General features: G+C 38.7%; 1 protein-coding gene across 1 annotated transcript in view; it reads right to left on the bottom strand.

Moving 5' to 3' along the window:
* Positions 1-6769: 6769 nt before the first annotated feature.
* PLPPR4 (phospholipid phosphatase related 4) overlaps positions 6770-21211 on the bottom strand; it is a 60342-nt gene continuing 45900 nt past the window's right edge. The window contains exons 5-7 of the mRNA XM_060773941.2: positions 19788-19845; positions 15222-15395; positions 6770-12659 (exon numbers count right to left, since the gene is read on the bottom strand). Of these exons, the coding sequence (XP_060629924.2) occupies positions 11322-12659; positions 15222-15395; positions 19788-19845 (1570 nt within the window). The 3' untranslated portion in view covers positions 6770-11321. The remainder of the gene's footprint in view (positions 12660-15221; positions 15396-19787; positions 19846-21211) is intronic.

The following is a 21211-nucleotide window of genomic DNA, read 5'->3' as shown; positions in this document are numbered from 1 at the left end:
TGTTGGACTAGTACATTGAGGGCCCTTCCTCACAGCCCTATATCCCAGAATATCAAGGAAGGAAATCCACATTATCTATGTGTGGAATCAGATAACCCAGTTCAAAGCAGATATCATGGGATTTTCTGCCTTGATATTCTGGGATATAGGGCTGTGTGGAAGGGCCCTGAGTGATAAGGGTTCAATGCCACACTGAGCAAGAAAAACCTAATTGATAACCTTGGGCAAGTAACATTCTTTCACTTTCAGAGGAAGACAATGGCAAATGCCATCTGAAAATCCTTCACAAGAAAACCATATAATAGGTTCATCTTAGGGTCACCATGCACTGGAAATGATATGGAGGCACTCAACAGTAACTGAACAAAATATGCCCATGCACACACACAAAAAAAGATTGATCATACTTTGTAGTAAGGCTGGTCCTATGATCATGAAGTGTTGATCAGAACAAAGGAGAAGGAAGACTTACTTGACTATTTCATTTACTTCTATCACTACAAAGATTCTTCCTTTGTAATGTACCATTACCTGGTGATGTTGTTTATTAAACTGAACTCCCTGCTGATCTAATTTACTGCCTTTGTTTATTAAACTGGACTCCTATTGACCTAGTTGATTGACTCTGCAAGGCTATCTTTGTAATGCTGCTATTTAAAACTCTTTGAACAAAACTCACATTATGCCGTGACTGCAAAGAGATTGTGAAGATTTATGCTGGAGTATAACTTGAAGTCATAAGACTGCTTTGTTAGTTTCCTGGGAGTATTTTAATCAACAAATTTAGATCATCATAATATCATCATAATAGGTGATCCCTTGTGGCTGAGTGTGATTGTCTTCCAGAAGTAGAATATTGGCGATTGGTCCAAAAGTGACTATAGAGACCTATTGTGGATTGGCATGGTCTATCATAATGAGGACATTGATTTTCAGGTGGAAGAAAAGGATTTGCTTGGTGTGTCTTCTAGGCCTGGGTAACAACGGAAAAATTTGTTTCTAAAATCGATTTGTATTTGGGGTTTTTTTTTGTTTCGATATTTAAAATAATTACAAAATTTTCCTTTTAAAAAGTTCGATATTTACAAAATTTCGTAAATGGTAAAAAATTAACGAATTGATTTCCGAAACAATAACGAATCGATTCGTTAATGGCAGACGCAACCGCGAAATACGCTAAAAAACCTCCAAAACCTTCTGAAGCTTCCCTCTCCCTCTGTTGTTGACTGTTGGTGTGATATTATAATTTTTTTTCACTAATTAAACCATAAAACTGGCCCAGACATGCGGAAATAATAACGAAACGACCTCAAAACAATAACGAAACGAATACAATATCAAAATACGAAGCATTTACAAAACGTTTTTGAAAAATCATTTTTTAAATAATTGCTCCAGAATGGTTCGTTATCGTTTTGTAATTGAAAAAATTAACGAATTATTAACGAATTACGAATTAACGAAACGAAACCGCCCAGCCCTAGTGTCTTCATTTTGGTATGTTTCTCCCTTTCGCTCTCTATTTGTGCCTCTTCAAAATCCATAGTATTGTTGGCAACAGCTAACTTTCAGTTAGAATGCTCATGGGTCAGGGCTTCCCAGTTCTCGGCGTTTATGCCACATTTTTTAAAGGTTAGCTTTAAGCCCATCTTTAAATTACATATTATATGAAAGATCCCAGTAGAGGTTGTAAATCTCGGTTATTTGGCTGTATGGAAGGTAAATCTTCTTCTCAATAAATGGACATGATTCTTTATTATAAAGAACTGAACAAGGGCATATTTATTCAAGGATTCACAGGTGTACAAAGTTTGATGGTTATTCTGTATTCCTTTAAATGTTGTTACAGTTGACTTTAGTTAACACAAATACTTGTAACAGTTTCCAATATAAATCTGAGTATGGCTTTTACTTCCACCAGTCTGCTTTTAAACTTATTTCACTGCAATGTATCTTTCTTTTCTTAACTGACAATTCAAGGCACTGGCTTGCCTTTTTCTCCCTTCAGCTATTCCCACTGAAGTTATGGATTACTACTGGCGTTTCTTTTTCCCTTAGCTCATGAGCTAATTGCTAATTTAAACAGGTCCAATTGACTCTCTAAACACACAGGCTGAAGACTTAAATCCCTTGGTTCGGTTTCTCAACACACCAGAACTAACTTTCCTCTTTGGTTTTACTGACCAAAGACTCCCTCTCTCCACCAGTGGCAGTTAGCTCCACCCCTTTTGCTTCTGCCTGGAGGCCTACGTTGCTATGGCAACACATTATCTAAGGCAACCACAGCAAATGTTGGCCTGCACCCATCATATCACAACATCAATAAACACATCAAAGACATACATTATGATTAGCTATTTTGTTACAGCTATTTCATACATTATAATTAGCTATTTCTTTGCACCTAGAAATACAAAGTCTGTCATGGCCTTCATGTTTTCTCCCTCTATTTGCCAGTTATCAATCAGTCTGGTTGCCATAATCTTGGTTCTTTTTTATGTTTAACTGCAACCCAGGTTTTGCACGTACTTCTTTCACCTTTCTTTCTTCTTTCTTGCAACCATAACCTTAGTTCCTTGTTTCATTCAGAAGTTGATAACACACCCAATTAACTCATAGCAGCTATAACAGAAATGGTTGTGATCCTCACTGTTACTTAGAAAAAGCCTTTAGTAAAATGGTAGTAGCATCAAAAATAAAAACCAGAAGACTAATACAGTAATATTCGGTCAAGAAAGGATGTTTCTGAATGGCAATGCCGGCAGAGAGATTCTGGGAGTTGTAACCCAAAATGTACAATAACTAAGTTCTCTGTTGGACTGCAATTCCTACTATTCCCATATAGATGGTTGAGGAAGGCTAGGATGTGGAAACTCTTTCCTGCTTCACTTTTTTTGTCCTGGAACACAACCAAGTAAGGCTTATGAATTCTTTATTGAAGGCTTATGTATATTTTATCTGTGATCAAAAGTCATGCCTATTTTTATATGGGAGTTCTTTACTTTCCTGTCCATGTCAGACAGGACCTCCTTCAGTGTGGGTTTGATTTCCCACCCTGCACAAATCCCTTTGAGAACAGACATCTTTTGATTTGCCTTGTTAATGCAGAACAGTGATAAAAATGAATTTCCATAGCACCAGATCATAAATGGCTATTTATAAGCAGATAACTGGATTAGTTTCCATAGAAACAGAAACTGTAAGAACTGAATGAAAGCCAGTGATAATCCAGAAGGATCTGGATTTCAGAGGCTAGAATTTCCTATTTTGCAATCCTCTTCCACTCCTATCCGGAACGGCATGAATCTCAGTATGTTCCTGAGCCTCGTCCAGATTTAGGGTTGGGTGTGTGGGGAAACCAAGAAAGTCACATTGTGGTCCTAGAATGCAGCCTGCTGTTTTGCCATATTTTTGTAGCATTTCCAATTTGAGACTTTGTGCCTTGGATCAGTGAAACTAGTGCAACATATATACATTTGCTTTGAGATTTTGTATTCTAACATACAGTAAACAATGCGGTCAAAACAACATGAGTTGTGTTGATTCAGTGATGGCAGTGCTGCCTCTTTTAATGCTGATTTGTTTCCATGGCAACAGGTCTCTTGCCTCATCAGTCTAGCAACAGGTGTCAGATTGCTCTGGCAGTCCATCTGGGTATCTGTAACAGTGTGAGATTGCATGCTTGTTTGCTGCTGAATCCTTTTCTATTAGTCACCATTACTATCCATCCTCTGTTTTAAGACGCTAATACTGCAGTCAGGACCTGCAGTATACAATATCAGAGAAGGTTAACAAGTATATCTGGTTTATAATTCCATTACACACTCAGGGTCCATCTGCATGGGCACCAAAATCCAGAATTGGTCTGAAGCATTGCTACTTTGGATTGGCCCCAGATTCTGTGGGCTTTTCCTGTTGGGCTGAACCTGGTTTGGCTACACTGGATGGTCACATTTACTTTTGTTATTATCACTGCACCAGCAGCCACAGAGCTTGGGGAGCTATTGACCATCACTGAGTGCCTATGCCAATGTCAGCAAAAGCACCCACACAACTTGGAGAGAGGAGGGGGTGGCACTAACATGACCTGGAGAGAGGATTTGGACACCTTTACTGACATTGGCAAGGGTGCCCAGCAACATCCAGAAGCTCTCCAGAGCTTCTATGGTCACTGCTGCAGTGACAAATGACAGCAAGGTTAATGACCTCATTACATTAAAGACATTTCCCACCCTACCACGCTTCACCGATGCAGCTGGTCCTGATTCCACATGATATGCATATACTTCTAGTGAGTCTCTGTGCTGGCTGCATTGGAGAAGTGTAGTAGGAGTGGGAATCTGAACATGGGAGACTACCCATGCTCAGGTTGAGAATCATGGTGACAACACAGGAGCATGCCAGAAAGTTACACTTTCTGGCAGGTGATAGGTAAGCAGGTGGTGCGGGAGATGTGGGGCATCAGGTGATAGATTTGCCCTCCTGCCCCATTATTTGCCTCATTGCCCTATGTGTCTCCCTGCTTCCCCCATATCAAGGACCTCAATTTGATGAGGTCCTATGTGCCTCATCAAAAGGGGCTGCCCTTTTCCCTATTCTGTGGAGTGTAGGAGAAATGGGATGGTGTACTGGCCCATGTAAAAATTGGTCCCATTCCTGAGTCAGAACTGGCTGTTCATGCCAACTCTAAAGTGTGAAGCTCTAGCACATTCTTTGATCTCTGCTAATGTGGGGTAAAATTGTCCAGGAGCAACTTGTGGCCTGATTTGGGGTTTGAGGCACTAAGTTAGCTGATTCTTTAATGCAGGAATATGCAATTGTGCTTGACCCAAGGGTGATTTTTCCTCTTGATACTTGTCACGGAAGGCACCCACCTGCAGCACCAAAATAACTCTTATTTTTTCTTCAGAATCTCTCTCAAAATGGTGACCGGATGGGATCCCACATATGATAGTAAAATCGCTGTTTTGAATCTAGGCAATTATGTGTGCAATTTCAGATCTGAATGAGAGCACCACAGCATTGGTTAGAGCTTTTACATCATCAGTTTCCCAGACTGAGAAGTCAAGTTGACTTTTACCTGCTTAGTCTGCTTAGGGAGATAGGGCAGAATACAAATAAAGTTGTTGTTGTTGTTGTTGTTGTTGTCGTCATCTGAGATTGTGTTGTGACAAAAAGATAGATCCCAGACACTGATTTCTAAATGATGAATTAGACTGGATATGTTGCATGTTTGCATCCTTTAGGGCAAGACTACTAAACTGTGCCCTTCCAGGTATGTGGGACAACTCTCATCCTCATCATTATGTATATTTATACCTTGCTTTTTCTCTCCACAAAGAGACTCTGAGCAGCTTGCATTAAAAGCATTTCAGCACCGCTGTCACATTATTATATAGGATGACATGCCAGGATTATGATGGAGTTGTTGCAGTAACCTCAACTTTTGTACAATGTATGTTTTCTTGCAGAGGACCTGCAGGTCTGTATCTCAGCAAGTGCAAATTGCTGAGATACAGACCTGCCTTGCTTGAAGAGAAAGTGCAGCATCTTGTTGTCCATAGTTCTATACTTCAACTTATCATTGAAGGTGAAACTTGTTTGGAAACTGTGGAACAGGCTCTACTGAAAGAGCAAGATACAGGGGATAGCTCTAGAGAGGACAAATCTCAAGCACAGAAGACAGATTCTTGGATAAGATGTGACACATAAGATGTGACACACAGAAGCAGAATAATCAAGAACTAAGTATGGAGATATTGATTCCAAACATTCCCCTTAATCAATAACAATGAGGAACAGGAACAGGGACAATTGTTTTACTCCTCAGAAAGAATGGGAATAACCTTGGAAGAATCAATAAATGGAAAAGATTCTGTCAATTTCCAAATAAAGAAGAGACCTTGGTGATGATATATGATTGCCTGTTGGAAGCAACTGCAGCAGTGGTATGTGCACCTGAAAAGATATCTCAAGTGGTGTGCTATCATCTAGGGGTAAAGATCAATGATATGATGGAGAGGCTGACAAAACTCATCAAGCTCACCAACTCTTTCCCCTTGCTTCTGGTACACATTGGGATAAGCAATACAATCTTCAACATAATCCAAAGTTTTATGAGCTCTTCCTCTTGTTGAAAAATATAGTTGAGGAACTGACTCCATGGGTGGTTACATCAGGAAAGAGTCAATTTTTTAAAACTTGGTTTGCACTTCCATGAATAAGGACTTCTTGCAAGAATTGGAATATACCTCAAGCAACCACATATTTGCTAGGAGTCTTGTAAACATAACCACGAGGGTTTTATACTGAGTTCAATGGGGGAAGGTGACAACTGTTATGAATACTTCCTCCACTAGTATTAGTTTCACTATTCACCTTGAACTCATGTAGATCCTATGTCCCACTATTGTCCCCTAACCTCTATTTACAGCCATTTTTAAACTGAACTTGTCACCCCATCACTATAATCATGTCTTGCTTCTACTGTCTTGTAGTAGAACAGATTCATAGATGGTGTCGCTGACTGATTTCCCCACACTACACATTCCTTCATTTAGCCAATACCTTTAACTTTCTATGTAGTATTTTAAAGGGTTTGGAAAGTCCGACACAGAGATGGGCAGAAAGATTGTGCTAGCCAAGTTATACTACTCTGATTCTGGCCCCAGTTCCATGTTGCTGGTTTTTCTACATATGATATTAAATGGAAAAAGAGAGAGTGCAGTGTAAAATTAAACTGTCTTGTGACACAGATGCAATATCTCTATTTGAATGAAGAATTTAATCTTTATTTTTAAAATGATATTAGCACATTAAACTCACACAGTAGCATTGATTCGGTTCTTATTTAACAAAATACATTTATAGCAATTTACAAATAGTTTTTGTTTTCATTTTAAAACAGTGCATAACATTTTATTAATAGAACACAATACTTTATATAGAATTCTTATTTAAAAACATATTTTGTATTTTACCCAATTTTTTTCTTAGTAAAGCACAGCCTAACAAAGAAATGGGTGCCTGTTTTAGTAAGAAAAGAATTATTAGAAGATGCCACCGGTCAATTTATTTGATTTGTCTGAAATTAAGGTATCAGTGGGATGTAAACAAAGGTTCATTTTACAAAAGGCTCCATAAATGATATACGCAGAGAAGTTAGAAATTCAAGGTATATCTTTGTTACATTTTTTTTGTTCTTGATTGTAATCATGTTTCTGAGAAGCCATTATTAAAAAGAGTAGCCTTTGGCACTTCTGAGTAAAAAAAGAGTATTTTAAATATTTTATGTAAAGAATGTGATTACAATGATCCTGCAAGTGCTTTAAAATTGTTTGATAGTTAAGTAGGAAAAAGCTTAGATAGGAAAAATATCACACTGCATTGGAAAGAATGCAGTGAATTTCTGTGTTTGAAAAGTAACTCATGATATCCTTATATATGGTAAATTAACTTAACCAATGGCAATAAAAATAAAGCAACCATTTCCATAAAAGAAAATGCACACACTGTTGACAAAACAAGCTGCATTTTCAGAAGGTCCATTTTCTCCTCTGTGAATTGTTGCAGTCATTCAGGGCTTTTCTACACACAAAAAAAACCCTTACTAGAAATGGACCACTGACAGTCTTCATGACACACAGCAGCTTTTAGTAAGTATCCCAGGTCTTTTTTTTTTTTTTGGCCATGCTCTAACTTTGCACTGCTTTAGACAAATTGAGGGATACTCTGGATTTTGCTTGAAACTGGAGTATCCTGGGGTAGTCTGGACAGCTGGATCAGGTCCAATTCAACCCCATCTCCTATCCAGATACACACTACCACCATCACACTTTCCTTGTGCTGATCAGCAAGAAGGAGGAGAGTTGTATCTCTTCCTCCTTGTTGGTCATGTGGGTGGCCGTCTGACATCAGCAGACCACTGACCACAGTGCCCAGGTGCTTGGACAGAGCTCCTTAGCTGGTTAGAAGTGGCAGTGGTGACACGGAATAAGTCACTGCCTAGCAGAGTGGATATGGTCCTGGGTTGTCTGGAAAATGGTCCTGGATTCAGCACATACTTACTGGATCTGGGACTGCTCTGGGGCAGATTTAAACTGGGCTAGCATTCCCAGTATATATGAACTTCCAGACTACAATCCTACATACACTTACCTGAGGGTAAGTTCCATTGAACAGAATAGGCCTAACACTTGAGTAGATATGCCTAGGATTGTGCTCATATTCATCATTTCCCTTTCTAATTAATATCTCTAAGCTCTCCCATTATATTTCTAGGCCAGCAATGACTTATTTTTTTCAAAGCCTTTCCAGCTTGGTGTTGCTAAACTAAGCTATAATCCTTCATCTATCTAGTAAAGTGTCTACAGTTATTTAAACTGCAGAAAAATGATAAACACAAGACATTTTCAAATTTGCAGTCTTGTATACATTTAAAAGAAAAAAAGTTAATTAATCCTATAAATGGAAAACAATCCCCCAATCCAGTAAGAGGGTCTCTGTTAATTTCTTTGTAGAGTTGGGATCAATAGGTACAAAGAGGATAAAGAACTCTAGGCTGGATGCCTGCATCTAGCCATCAGCGCTGCACATGCTAGATCCTTGAGCTGGATTGGGAATTTCAAACTGGATGGTCAACAGTGGATTGGTGGAAATGGGATATAGATCCAGAAGTGTATCACATGTAGCCCTCCTCAGCATTAAAATGTGGGAACCTTTTAATGAGAGTTTTTAGTAACTTGCCTTTCAATGCATCTGAAGATGTTATCTCCAGCCTGCTTCCTTGGATCTCTGCATTGTGTGTGCACAAATCACATGATTGCAAAATATTGTAAAATCCTGGTTTTGAACTAGGTTTAGCAATAAATGCTTCCTTCCTGCAGAAGGATGTATCTTCATATGCACAAAATCTAGGTTGTACAAATATAACGAATAATTTAAATGATCTTTCAGATGGTAGCCTTGAAATGATCTCACTCTTGAGTCTCTAGAAAATCACAGCTATGTGGAAGGGCTAGAAAAGATGCATTCAATGTGGATGAAGGAAATTCAGACTGAAATCTCTGTCTGAATTTTAAACCCTCTGGGCAGTCTCTGAGGCAAGCTAATACTTGTGAGGGTAAAATGACTTTGGAGGCAAGTTAGGAAATAAAAAAGAATATGTTTAAAACATTTTTAAAAATACACATTTTAAGAGAAAATAAATGTGACCTGAACCCCACGGATTAGTCCAAACAGAATAAATTCCATTGACTCAAATGGCAACAGGTGAGTCAAAATACAAGTATATTGATTGATTCACTGTGTCTTCTTCTCTGGTTGTAATAAGCAATAGGATTCAGCCCTGTGTGTTTGTATAACAATTTCAATGCAAATTTTCAAAACTTTACAGGTTAATGCAGAAACAAGACAGAACAGATCTATGATGGAAATGTGGGAAGTGAGATAGGACTAGGAAAGAGACAGATTGTCTTGTGTCCCTTTCACAGCATATTTCATTTGTCTGAATACCTCCAAACTAGCCAGTTATTCTCCTTAATAAACTATCTCAGTGGCGTCTCACCTCCCTGAGATGGGTCCATGCTAAAAACAACAACAAACTTTCAGATACCTAACTGAAAGTTTTATTAAAAGAGACACTTCACTGAATATAACCATTTGCACAATGTAGCACTTGTTTATGAACATGGCTGCTAAAAGCCATTTCAATTTTTAAAAATAAAGACTGCTTAGCTAAATATGCAAGAAGTAGTTTAGCAGTTGTAGTGTAGTGCAATGTCAAAGAAACGAGGCAACCAATTCTGAGTGTGAGCTTCATTTTTAATTTGTCCCCAAAGTATTCTGAGTCTACCATCTACCATCTACCATCTGCCTCAGCTCCCTTTTAGAGTTTTGTATGCTATCTAAGATATTAAGAACTCAGAGGAAGACAGGTGTTACATAGTGACACAAGGAAATTGAAAAATGAACACTTTGTTGGCTCAGTATCACCTTGCTTTTAGTGTGAGATGACAAAAACCAACCTGTGATAGGACACAGCAAGATGGGTCACTCTCTGGGCTGCTCTGCAGCCACCATTTTTCAGCTCCCATCTCCATAGGCCATTTCACCAGTCTAAAGAATAGTCAAGCAAGTATGTTACAGACACCTTGCTTCTCCAGTTGTGCTACGTTATCTGATATAGGAGACAATGGCTGCAGCACAACTTCTGGCAGGATAAAAAGAAAGCAGTGGGTGCACACAGAAAGATGAGCTCCAGCCACATCAAAGATATTCCCATACCTGTTCAGCATTGCTAGAGGGTTAAGTAGCCTGTTGTTATTTTCGTTTCGACAACAAAAGTGCAATTATCAGTATAAAGCACTAGTTACTCATTGATGCATTTAAAAAAAGGAAAAATCAGCAGTGAGAAAACCAAGGAGCTGTTAAAAATAAAGGATGCGAATTAGTGCTGAAAGCGATCCCTGTTTTTAGAAACACTACCACAATATTTAAACTATGTCCAGATTAGCTCACTAAAATGTCACCTCTTGGTTTTTAGCACCTGCGACTAAACAGAAAAACTAATTTGAAGAGAAAATGATTCCATTCCCATGGGCTATCATCCATGTCTGTTTTTGTTTCAGGAAACATTTCAAAGGTACTACACATAATCTTTTCTATCTTTTAATGTGAACATTCCACTATAACAAAGCTGTCAATATTTTATTTTCTACTCTAAATGAATGCAGCCAACATCATATTTTTCAGCAATATCACTTGAAAAGGAATTACATATCAAAACATCATGTGTTTGTAGAGCAGGTATGTACGTTGTCTAAAAAGGTAAGGTTAGAATCAGCACCGACTTGTATTAAATTTTGGTGCAAAACCCGCAAAGGTGAAGTACAACAGCTTTTGCTTTTTTAAAAATTAAAAAATCACCTCTCTTTTGTCCTTAGACTGATATAAATCAACAAGTTGGCACATTCAGGAATTAAGGTGTCTGTATTTAAGATTGCTCTTTTTGTTGACATCATTCCCATTGGAAAAATCTTTTGAGTCTCTAAAAAAAAAAAACACATTAGGAAATTTCCCATTCATTAGGTTCTTGCTTTGTGCTTTCCCCCCCCTGCGACATGAAATCCACAAATTCATGCACAATTACTACACATCAGCAACATCCATAAACAGTCAGGCTGATGGTCGATATTTTGGCACATCAAGAATATTTCAGCATCAGCTCAAAAAAAAATAATAATAAAGAGAGAGAGAGAGCAAAAACCTTGTACCAAACAGTATTGAGTGTTAGTTGTATGGCTCGACCAAAGCACCAACTCTCATTCTTTGTAGGCTCTTGTAGGAGACGTCCCTTTGTAGAAGATGTTCCTGGTGTTCTCTGGACTGCTTCCTCTTTCTGGAATTAAAATGATATTACCTTTTCTTCGAAGTGTAGAATCACGGCTGGAGGAAATGGACAGGGTCTCTGAACCAATCTCACTGCCTTCTACTGGTGTGACCCTTATTGTGGTCATCCCATGATGATGGTGTTCACTGTTGTCGATGTTACTTCGTTTTCTGTCCCCAGATCCATAACTGTCTTTCAAAGATTCACAGCTCTCCGAGTCTCTGTTGAGATCGTTGAGCTCGTATGTTTGACGAAGACTTCCTTTCTCAGGTGCTTTCCATTTCCATGAGCCACTCCCCTCTCCTTCTGATGGCATCTGAATGATGGGTCGGTTGTTCTCAGGGTGGGCCTCTATTCTTACGATACTGCTCGGCTCATGGTCTGTCAAGGTCTTATATCGGATCGATCCAGTACAGGTGACCGTACTGCCTTCAGAGCTTTGTGGGCTGCCCTGAAGGACTCCTTGCTGTTTCGACATAGCAATGACCTGCATGATCCTTGGCTGGCTATTGGTTCTGCACCCAGCTGTCTTCTCAGCAGCTTTCAACCACTTTGCACGAGCAGAACTTGTTTTGGGAGATGTGTTTACATTTTCCTGTGTCTCTTCAGGAATATGCACAAGCTGTGAAGAACCTGGGCGTGACTGAATGGAAACCCTTGGCCCACCAGACAGACCTGCACTGTTACACCCTGGCATACTACCAGGTTGGATTTTTAGGTACTGGTTGGTAGGACCATGATGATCTCCATTGACACCAACTCTGGATGGCTCAGAGCTTGACCTCATTTCAATTGCTCGAGGTGGTGATTGTCCAGAATCTGTTTCTATCACTTGCAAGGACAACTTCCGGCTTTCATTCTTGTTCTTCCATTGAGTGAGAAGCTGCTTTGAGCGGGCTGAATCCATAGAGGCATGAATAGTTGCATTCCGTCGAGCTGACTCTTCCATTGCAGGTGTGTTGGCTCTTGGCAGAGTGTTGCTGAAAGTGACCATGTTCTCCTTTCCCATTGGGCTTCGTGGGGTTATAATCTCCACATCAGCATTTCCTCTTTTGAGGTTGGTCAGAGAGCCAGTTTCTCTGTGGTTCCTGTTCAACATACTCTCAGGATGGTGAGTGGAAATGGCATCATTGCTGCTACTGTTTTTCCCTGGTAAGATTCTGCTGGCGTCTTGGCTCAGGTCTGTCAAAGACCTCAGTGGTTCTCGATGGGCGTTTGGATTAAGCATATTGTCTTCACTTGGTAGAAAGTTCCCCACAGCATAGAAGCCCTGATATTGAGAGAAAAACAGAGAAATACGATCTAATTACTGAAAACATAGATTTGTAAGAACTTCAATCATGGTTGGCTCAGTATAGCAGATACGGTATTTGTTTATTTGATTTATATCTTACTTTTTGCCCAATAGTCCAATAAAAACATTCCCATCTCTGCATGTGTGTGCAGATAGATTGTAGATAGATAGCTGATAGATGATAGTAGATAGATAGACAGACATATGTTATGCAGCTTGGCAGGGATCAGATATATGTGCTCTTCTGAATGTTACTGGAATGCAATTTGAATCAGGCCAAACTATCATAGCCTATGGTGAGGGAGGATGGGAGTTACAACTCATGATACCTATTAAAGCTTCCAAGTGTTCTTCAGGATTTGCCTTTTATAACATGCATTGTGGTAGTCTGAAGCATGGATGGCACCTGCCAAACCAGAACTTCTTAACAAAAAATTTAGGGCAATAGAAAGTAGCTGAATTCAGACATTTATTTTGATATTCATTCGGATGTTTCACTAAACATGAGTGCAAGGGAAATAATCATTTCTACCTTTGTGGTATAATGTTAGAAATAGTATAGGCCTCACCTCTACCATAAGGGATCATTTAAATATGCAGATTCCTATGGGGAAAAAAAATTCGGGGAGGGAAGACCTCCCATGGACTGGAATCCTCTCTCATACAACGTTTGTCTTGTGCTCACACTTCTATCATTTTGCCAACAGCCTAAGACTCTTCTCTTCTGGGATTTGAAAAATCCATTACTGCATTGTGACTTCTAGCTGTGGGATCTGGCAAATACGTTATTTTTTTCACCCAGCTATTCATCTATCCATATGATATGTTATTGTGCATTATTACATTTTAAATTGTATTGTATAATGAATCACTAAATGACTTTGCTTTATGAGATGTTTCATAAATTACATCACAGATTTACAGAATCTTAGTACTTCAGCACACTAGAGAATGAATCCACTTACAATCCTGTTTCTGCCTTCTGCAGAATTCTGGGGTTTGTACTTTAGTGAGGCTGATAAAGGCTCCTCACTAAACTACAAACTCCAGAATTCTGCAGGAGGCAGAAACTGGATTTTAAGTGGATTTTTTCTCTAGTGTAATGAGGTCCTTAGAGCTGGGTGAGATCACAAGAGCCAATCCAATACCATACTGGAATGCACAAGGAAAGCACTCCTGAAAGATGCCTGTCCAGTCTTTGTTTAAAGACCTCCAAAGATGGAAAGAACTGGTGTAGTGTTGTGGTTTGAGTGTTGGACTTGGATACTGGGAGACCACAGTTTGAATCCCTACTTGGCAAGTCATACTATCTCAGTCTCAGAGGATTTCAAAGGCAACTCCCACAGCCCTCTTGAATAAATCTTGCCAAGGTTTGTCTTAGGGTCGCCACAAGTCAGAGATAACTTGAAGGCACAAAACAAGAACAAGAATGGTGGAAAGTCAACTCTCCTCAAGCCTGTCTATTCCAGTGTCAAAGAGCCCTTATAGTCAAGGTTTTTTTTTAAAAGGGTTAAGGCATTTAGGTAAAATCAAGTTTCTTTTTCCAAACAGGTGGTGGAATATGAACTTTGGGAATTAAACATAAGTGATCTCTTTCTACTTTCTACATACATTCACACAAACATCTGAATGATACTAATGTTTGCCAACACAACCAGATATATATTTTAAGAGTTCATATACAAAGACATTAAAAAAATTCCTATTTTTTGGTGCAATATGTTGTTCTGGGTTCTTTTGAATGGTTTATTGGCTGTAAACTGACTGGAAACAGAGGCTGTGGTTCTACACAAATTAATTTTAAACTGTTGAATCTATCTTTCATGAAAATATTACATTACATGGTTATTAAAGAACAGAAAGGCCACAACCTTTGAGTAGAAAATGAATTGAATTAAGGCCAGGAGCAGCAAATCAGGCTATGTGGCTGAAAAATTAAGAAATGAAGAATTCTTATATTTTTCTAATAAATTCAGTTTTGTTTATGAGCAATTCTTAGTCTCTGTGTTATTTCATATATATAGTAGTAAATAATGAAGAGATCATAGTCTTAGTGTGAGTTTTCTGGCTGGGAAATTCTGGAAGATTCAGTTCCAAAAAAGTAACTTTGCCAAACTTTGCTGAGCAATTGTTTTTGCAAAAAAAACTATTTTGTGAAAATCCCAATGTTTTCTGTGCAAAAACAAGTTGATTAGGAATGTGTGGGCCTTCAGGACCTAAACTGAATTAGTAGTTATGATTAGAGTAGAAGTAGTAAATCAATCATCTTGACTGATTTGTTTCTCTTAATTCAATAGGTTTACTTGAGCTGAGGTTACAACTTGGATTTACTCAGTATAAGCCAGTAAAAGTAATGGAGAATGATAATGGGAATTGCAGTGTAACATCTTATTTGTGTGTTATATATTTCCCCATCCTGGTTCCAGAGAATCACCATGAACACAATTATTACACATCTAAAAGAAATGCACAATTTCTTAATTAGAAGAAGTTAATTAACAAGAAACAGGCATCTGTGAATGCTTGCATGATACTCACCAAGTAAAGGGCAATTCCACCCCCGATTAAAAAGCCACAATAAACATCAACTGGATGGTTTTTGTACTGGGTGATGCGAGTCAGTCCACAAATGATCCCGCAAATGATAAAAGCAAACACTAGAAGTGGTTTCAGGAGTTTAGAGGAATCGGTTAACGTTGAATTGAAGTACATCTTTAAATAAAGAAATAAATTTTACAAGTTTAGCGTGATTTCTCAGAAAAAGCCCTTTCTTGTTTCTTTATAAGAGGTAGCAAAACAGGTGAAGGAAACTTGTGATTGACAGACTACAAGGATAGGAGCAGAGTCAGAGGAAATTAACTTTTTTAAAAAAACCTTATGAACAAATTATTATTATTATTTTTAAAAGGCAAACATCAGAAAACAAACATTTTCACCAATGGTATTAAAAAGTAGTAATGCATCTGGATATTCAGCCTCTTTTTGAAAATTTATTTAATTGTCCTATATAGCTAATGTCACAGTCAGTCTGGATAAACATAATTAGCCATGCTTAGTTAGTAGATTTATATCAGTTCAGTAAATAATAAATCATTTGAAGGATAAAAATAGCACAATTCAAATTTACTACACTACTCAGAATTGAGGTTTGAGGGTGCCATCACACACTATATCAATTAATCACAGAGAAAGCTCCCTTGAACTCCCTGCGATTCAGGACATTATCAAATGAGGCTCTAAAAAAGGGCATTGCAACCCATCTCAGAATAGCCCTCATCTTATTACGCCAATCAGTTCCACAAGTGCTTTAAGAAACTAGAAAGCACATTTAGCATTGCCTGTTTATCCATGCCAATAAACTCCCCCCCCCCATCAGATTTGTGCAACCCATAAGTTTAAAATCTCACAAGACTGGAGCTTTGCAATTAAATACTTCCACAAGTTTACAGGCGATGCTCCTTTAAACACTTTCAGTAAGGAAATATGCATTTTGCATTTACTATCCTTTCCCAGTTTTACATACTCTGCAAAGGAAAGGGATACTTCTCACTGACAAACTTGAACAAGCTCTGCTGTACCGTCCTTTACTGCAAAACTGATTATTTCAATTAATAAAAAAGGAAAGATGAATTATGTGATTAGAGGCCTTTCCCTGATTTGTGCATTCTACAAGGGAGGGAGCTATTTCTCATTGCCAGATAAACTCAAATTGAGTTTCCAACACTTGGATTTTTGCAAAAGAACAGAGAAAAGATAGTAAACAGTACAGAAATGCCTAATCATTGATGGGAGAGGGGTTCCTATAAGGACTTAGAAGGAACTTCACATTTTTTTATAATGATGATGATGATAATGATGATGGTAATAATAATAATAATCTCAGGAGACAGCAGGATTGCAGAGAAACAACTGGAAAAGCTGACATGATATGAGGATTTAAAGATCAATCTGCAAAGACTCTGGCACAAGCCAGTCAAGGTGGTCCCAGTGACAATCGGCACACTGGGTGCAGTGCCTAAAGACCTTGGCTTGCATTTAAACACAATCGGCACTGATAAAATTACCATGTGCCAGCTGTAGAAGGCCACCTTACTGGGATCTGCACGCATTATTCGTCGATACATCACACAGTCCTAGACACTTGGGAAGTGTCCGAAGTGTGATCCAATTCAACAGCCAGCAGAGTTTCTGCTGTGGACTCATCTTGTTGTGTTTCTAAGCCGCCGCAAACTAGCTTCCTGCGGAGCAAACCTTGCCAGCACGTCCTTGACGTCATGAGACTGCGTCTCTCTCCCCATCTCTTTCTCCGTGCCAGAGTGGTTTTTCGTTTGCTAGGGCAGCATTGCCAGCGTATTCTCTCAGTTGAATTCTGCCAACTGAGAGAGTATGCTGGCAATGTTGCCCTAGTAAAGGAAAAACCACTCTGGTACGGAGAAAGAGACTGAGAAAGGGGCGGGGCGAGAGGCGGAGTCTCATCAGGGACGTGCTGGCAAGGTTTGTTCCCGCAGGAGGCTAGTTTGCGACGGGTCTAATAATAATAACAGCCAGCACAGTGATCTTGTTTGCTGTGTACTAATATTGTTGTGTATTTAATAATAATAATAGTAGTAGTAGTAGTAAATGGAGCAAAAGAGGACAGCTATGGCTTTGCAACTAGAGCTCTTCTTGTAATGTCTAAGGCCCCTTCCACACAACTGTCTAAAATCCACATTGAATTGTTGGATTATATGGTAGTGTGGACTCAGATAACCCAGTTCAAAGCAGATATTGTGGATTCACAGTACACAATTAATATTGATAGCACATTAATTGCCTTCATTCCATCTTATGGAACACTAGGATTTGTAGTTTTGTCCAGGACTCAGAATCCTCTGCTATAGAGCTTGATTGCTTCACCAAACTATGAGTCATAGGCCCCTTCCACCAAGCTGTATAAAATCCACATTGAACTGGATTATATGGTAGTGTGAACTCAGATAATCTCGTTCAAAGCAGACATTATGGATTATCTACTTTGATTTTCTGGGTTATATGGTTGTGTGGAAGGGCCCATCGATTCCATTAGATTGCAGCTACATCTGTTGAAATGTCTTCCAAATGTCACCATCGTGTAGTGTGTAAGAGATTTTAGTATGCATGAATAAGATTGCACTATGAAAGATCCATAGCATCTCATTCTAAATTTGCAGTTATATGAACTGAAAGAAGCATCTCATCTCTTTTTTGCATGCTCCTTGATTGCATATGTATATTTTCAAACTTTAATCAGTTTCTTTCATTTGATGCAAATGATGGGGGAATATAAGAGATTTATGTTAGTGGGAACTGGCTGCATATTAATATACTGCTTTCAAGATGATTTCATCTGGAAAGCATAATTTTTCATAAGAATGCTGTTTTCCACAAGACACTGTTTCCCACGGCACTGTTATCCACCCTGAGTCCCCTAGGGGAGATAGGACAGTATACAAATAAAGTCTTATTATTATTATAAGGTATTTTACTGAGATTGAATAGGATACCGATGCTACAACCCGACTAAAAGTGTATAGTATCAAAAAACATACAAGTTCCTTTGGCACACAATATAGAAAATACCCCAAAATCTCTCCCTTTTCCTGGAAGCAAAAATACCATAGTAAGTAATGATTTGCAATCCTTTTATGACACCCCAGATCTGCTTCCTGAGGTTGTTTTCTCACTCTAACCATTCTGTTTTTCACCAGTATTCCTGTTATGATTTCCTTTTTTTTAACATGACAGGTCTGGGGGGGGGGGGGGAATGAGTCAATGTTGCTGTTTTTGTTAATATTGGTTGCTTGCTGGATATAAACATTTTGAAGTAATCATTCTTCCAATTGGTGTAAAAAATAGTGAAAGAGATATAGTACAGTCTCGCTTATCCAACATAAACGGGCCGGCAGAACATTGGATAAGCAAAAATGTTGGATAATAAGGAGAGATTAAGGAAAAACCTATTAAATGTCAAATTACCTTATGATTTTACAAATTATGCACCAAAACATCATGTTTTATAACAAATCGAAAGAAAAAGAAGTTCAATATATGGTAATGTTATGTAGTAATTACTGTATTTACAAGTTTAGCACCAAAACATCACAATGTATTGAAACATTGTGATGTTTTGGTGCTAAACTTGTAAATACAGTAATTACTACATAACATTACCATATATTGAACTTCTTTTTCTTTCGATTTGCTATAAAACATGATGTTTTGGTGCATAATTTGTAAAATTATGCACCAAAACTTCATGTTTTATAACAAATCGAAATCGATGAGTGAAGGTTGGATAAGCGGGACTCTACTGTATACTGTTGTCCCTCCACACTTGCAAATTTGACTTTTGTGGATTTGATCATTCACGGATTTGATTAAAATGTTCTCTCGAGGAATCTCTTGGTTCTCCTGTGCAACAGTCATGATGAAGGAGCTACAGATTCATTGAGAGAGAAACCTTTCTAGGATTCTCTAAGTTCTTCAGTGTAATTTTATAAGCAACTTCCAGCAAAAGTTAACCGTGGAACTATACTGGAGGATCATGATATCCATAACAGAAAACTAGCAAAAAAATCATTTTTGGTTTTTCACTTTTGCAGGGGTCCTGTGTCCCTAGCCCCAGTGTATTTGGGGGACTGACTGTAGTACAGTGGGCACAAACATGACATAAAACAAAAGAAAGCAACCAATAAAACAGTTGAAACTAGCCAATTATAATAACTCAGCAAACAAAGAACTTTGAGAAAGTGCCAAAGTAGTTATATACTTGACATCAGTCGTGAAGAATGGTAGTCCAAAGTTTGGATGCTATAAATATGGATTTCTCTCATTGAAGTCTATTGTTCACGCATGTATTTGAAGAAGTGTGCTTCCTAATGACCCTTTGTCGTCATCATGATCATCATCATCACCACCACCACCCTGTCATCATCATCATCACCACCACCACCCTCTCTCTCTCTCCACACACACACATTATACACACATATATAGCATTTCCTGCCTCTTTATCATCTCGCTTTAAATTAGACATGAAGTGACATTCTGATGTTGCCCAATATTAGAAGAGTCTTAATTACTCACCGAAACGTACACAGCTGCAAAGGCTGCCAGAGTGGCGTGTTGTGAAGGGAATGACTTTCTGTAAAGGAAGGACACTCAAATTAAATTTCTCACTTAAATAGACATTCTGCTAGGGCAGGTTTAAAAATAACACTGGGTGGCCCAGTACAGAAATCATATTAAACTTACAAGATATAATCAGGGAAATGTTTATCACATTACTGAGTTGTTAAAAATTCCCCTTTTGGTATTTTAGAAAGAGTGGCTGCAATCTCACATTAACAAATAACACATATTAACATTGCTCAAACTGCTCAAAGTCAAAAGATCTGAACTTTTTGGGGGGAGGAGTATAAGGAATAAAATTATTACATAATTTTATTACATAAAAGTTACATAAAAGAAATACATAAAAGAAATAATATTGCACAATACTCTAGGAACAGATGACCACAGATGCAAGGGCTAAGATACTATATTTCGATGATGATTGCAGAACTCAGACTTATGTAATACCATGTAAAGTAGCATAAAGTAGCATTTAGTCCACATGTCCAAACCAAGCCCCACACTTTCCCTGGGAGTTAGCTACATGTCCTCCCAGGTCAACCAGAGGTTGATCCACTAGGGCATCCAGTCACCCTGACCCTTCCCCATTACACCCCCCACCCCAAAAAAAACAAAACAAAACAAACACCCGAGGGGACCTGTTGATAGTGCAGGGCAGGCCCCTCTGGAGAGGTCTTCTGATGAGCGAAAATGATACACCAGGAGTTATGGGGGAGGCTGCTGGTAGGCCCCTCAGGAAATGGTTTTTGGGGAAAATGGGTGGCTGGAAGGGGGAGGGGTGGGTGGGTGCCATCCTGCTCCTTCGGGTCCTTTGAGCTGACGAACTGGGACCACTTTGGGGATTGACTCTTGGGACTGCACAAGCAGTCAATCCCCACAGCATCCTCATCCGGAAAGATCCAAGGTTTCTCCAGATAAATTTTTGCCTGAGGTGTCATTTGGTGCCTCAGATAAAACCAAGAAAGGTCTTCTACACTACCATATAATCCAGAATATCAAGGCAGATAATCCACATATCTGCTTTGAACTGGATTATCTGAGTCTACACTGCCATATAATCCAGTTCAAATAAGATAATCTGGATTTTTTTATACAGCTGTGTGGAAGGGGCCTGAGATTCTAGAATGGTGCTCCCTATGGTTAAAAAAATCAGCAGTGGCTGCTTTGTTTTTTTTGTTTTTTTGTTTTTTGCAGTTTTTCCACTTTCATGAGGTTTTTGCATCCCCTAACTGCTGTGAAAGTAGACAGCCTACTGCATTTGTCGGAAAACCTGATTAAGACCTGGTCTACTGAGATAAGAAAGCATGATGCTATGGTGTTTACTCCTTAGTGTAGGTAAGGATGGAAAGAAAGAGAAGCAATACCTGAATGGATTG

The sequence above is a fragment of the Anolis sagrei genome, chromosome 4, assembly GCF_037176765.1.
Source record: "Anolis sagrei isolate rAnoSag1 chromosome 4, rAnoSag1.mat, whole genome shotgun sequence".
Lineage (NCBI taxonomy): Eukaryota > Metazoa > Chordata > Lepidosauria > Squamata > Dactyloidae > Anolis > Anolis sagrei.
Note: the sequence above shows the minus strand (reverse complement) of the source record. Positions and strands in the feature narration are given on the sequence as shown.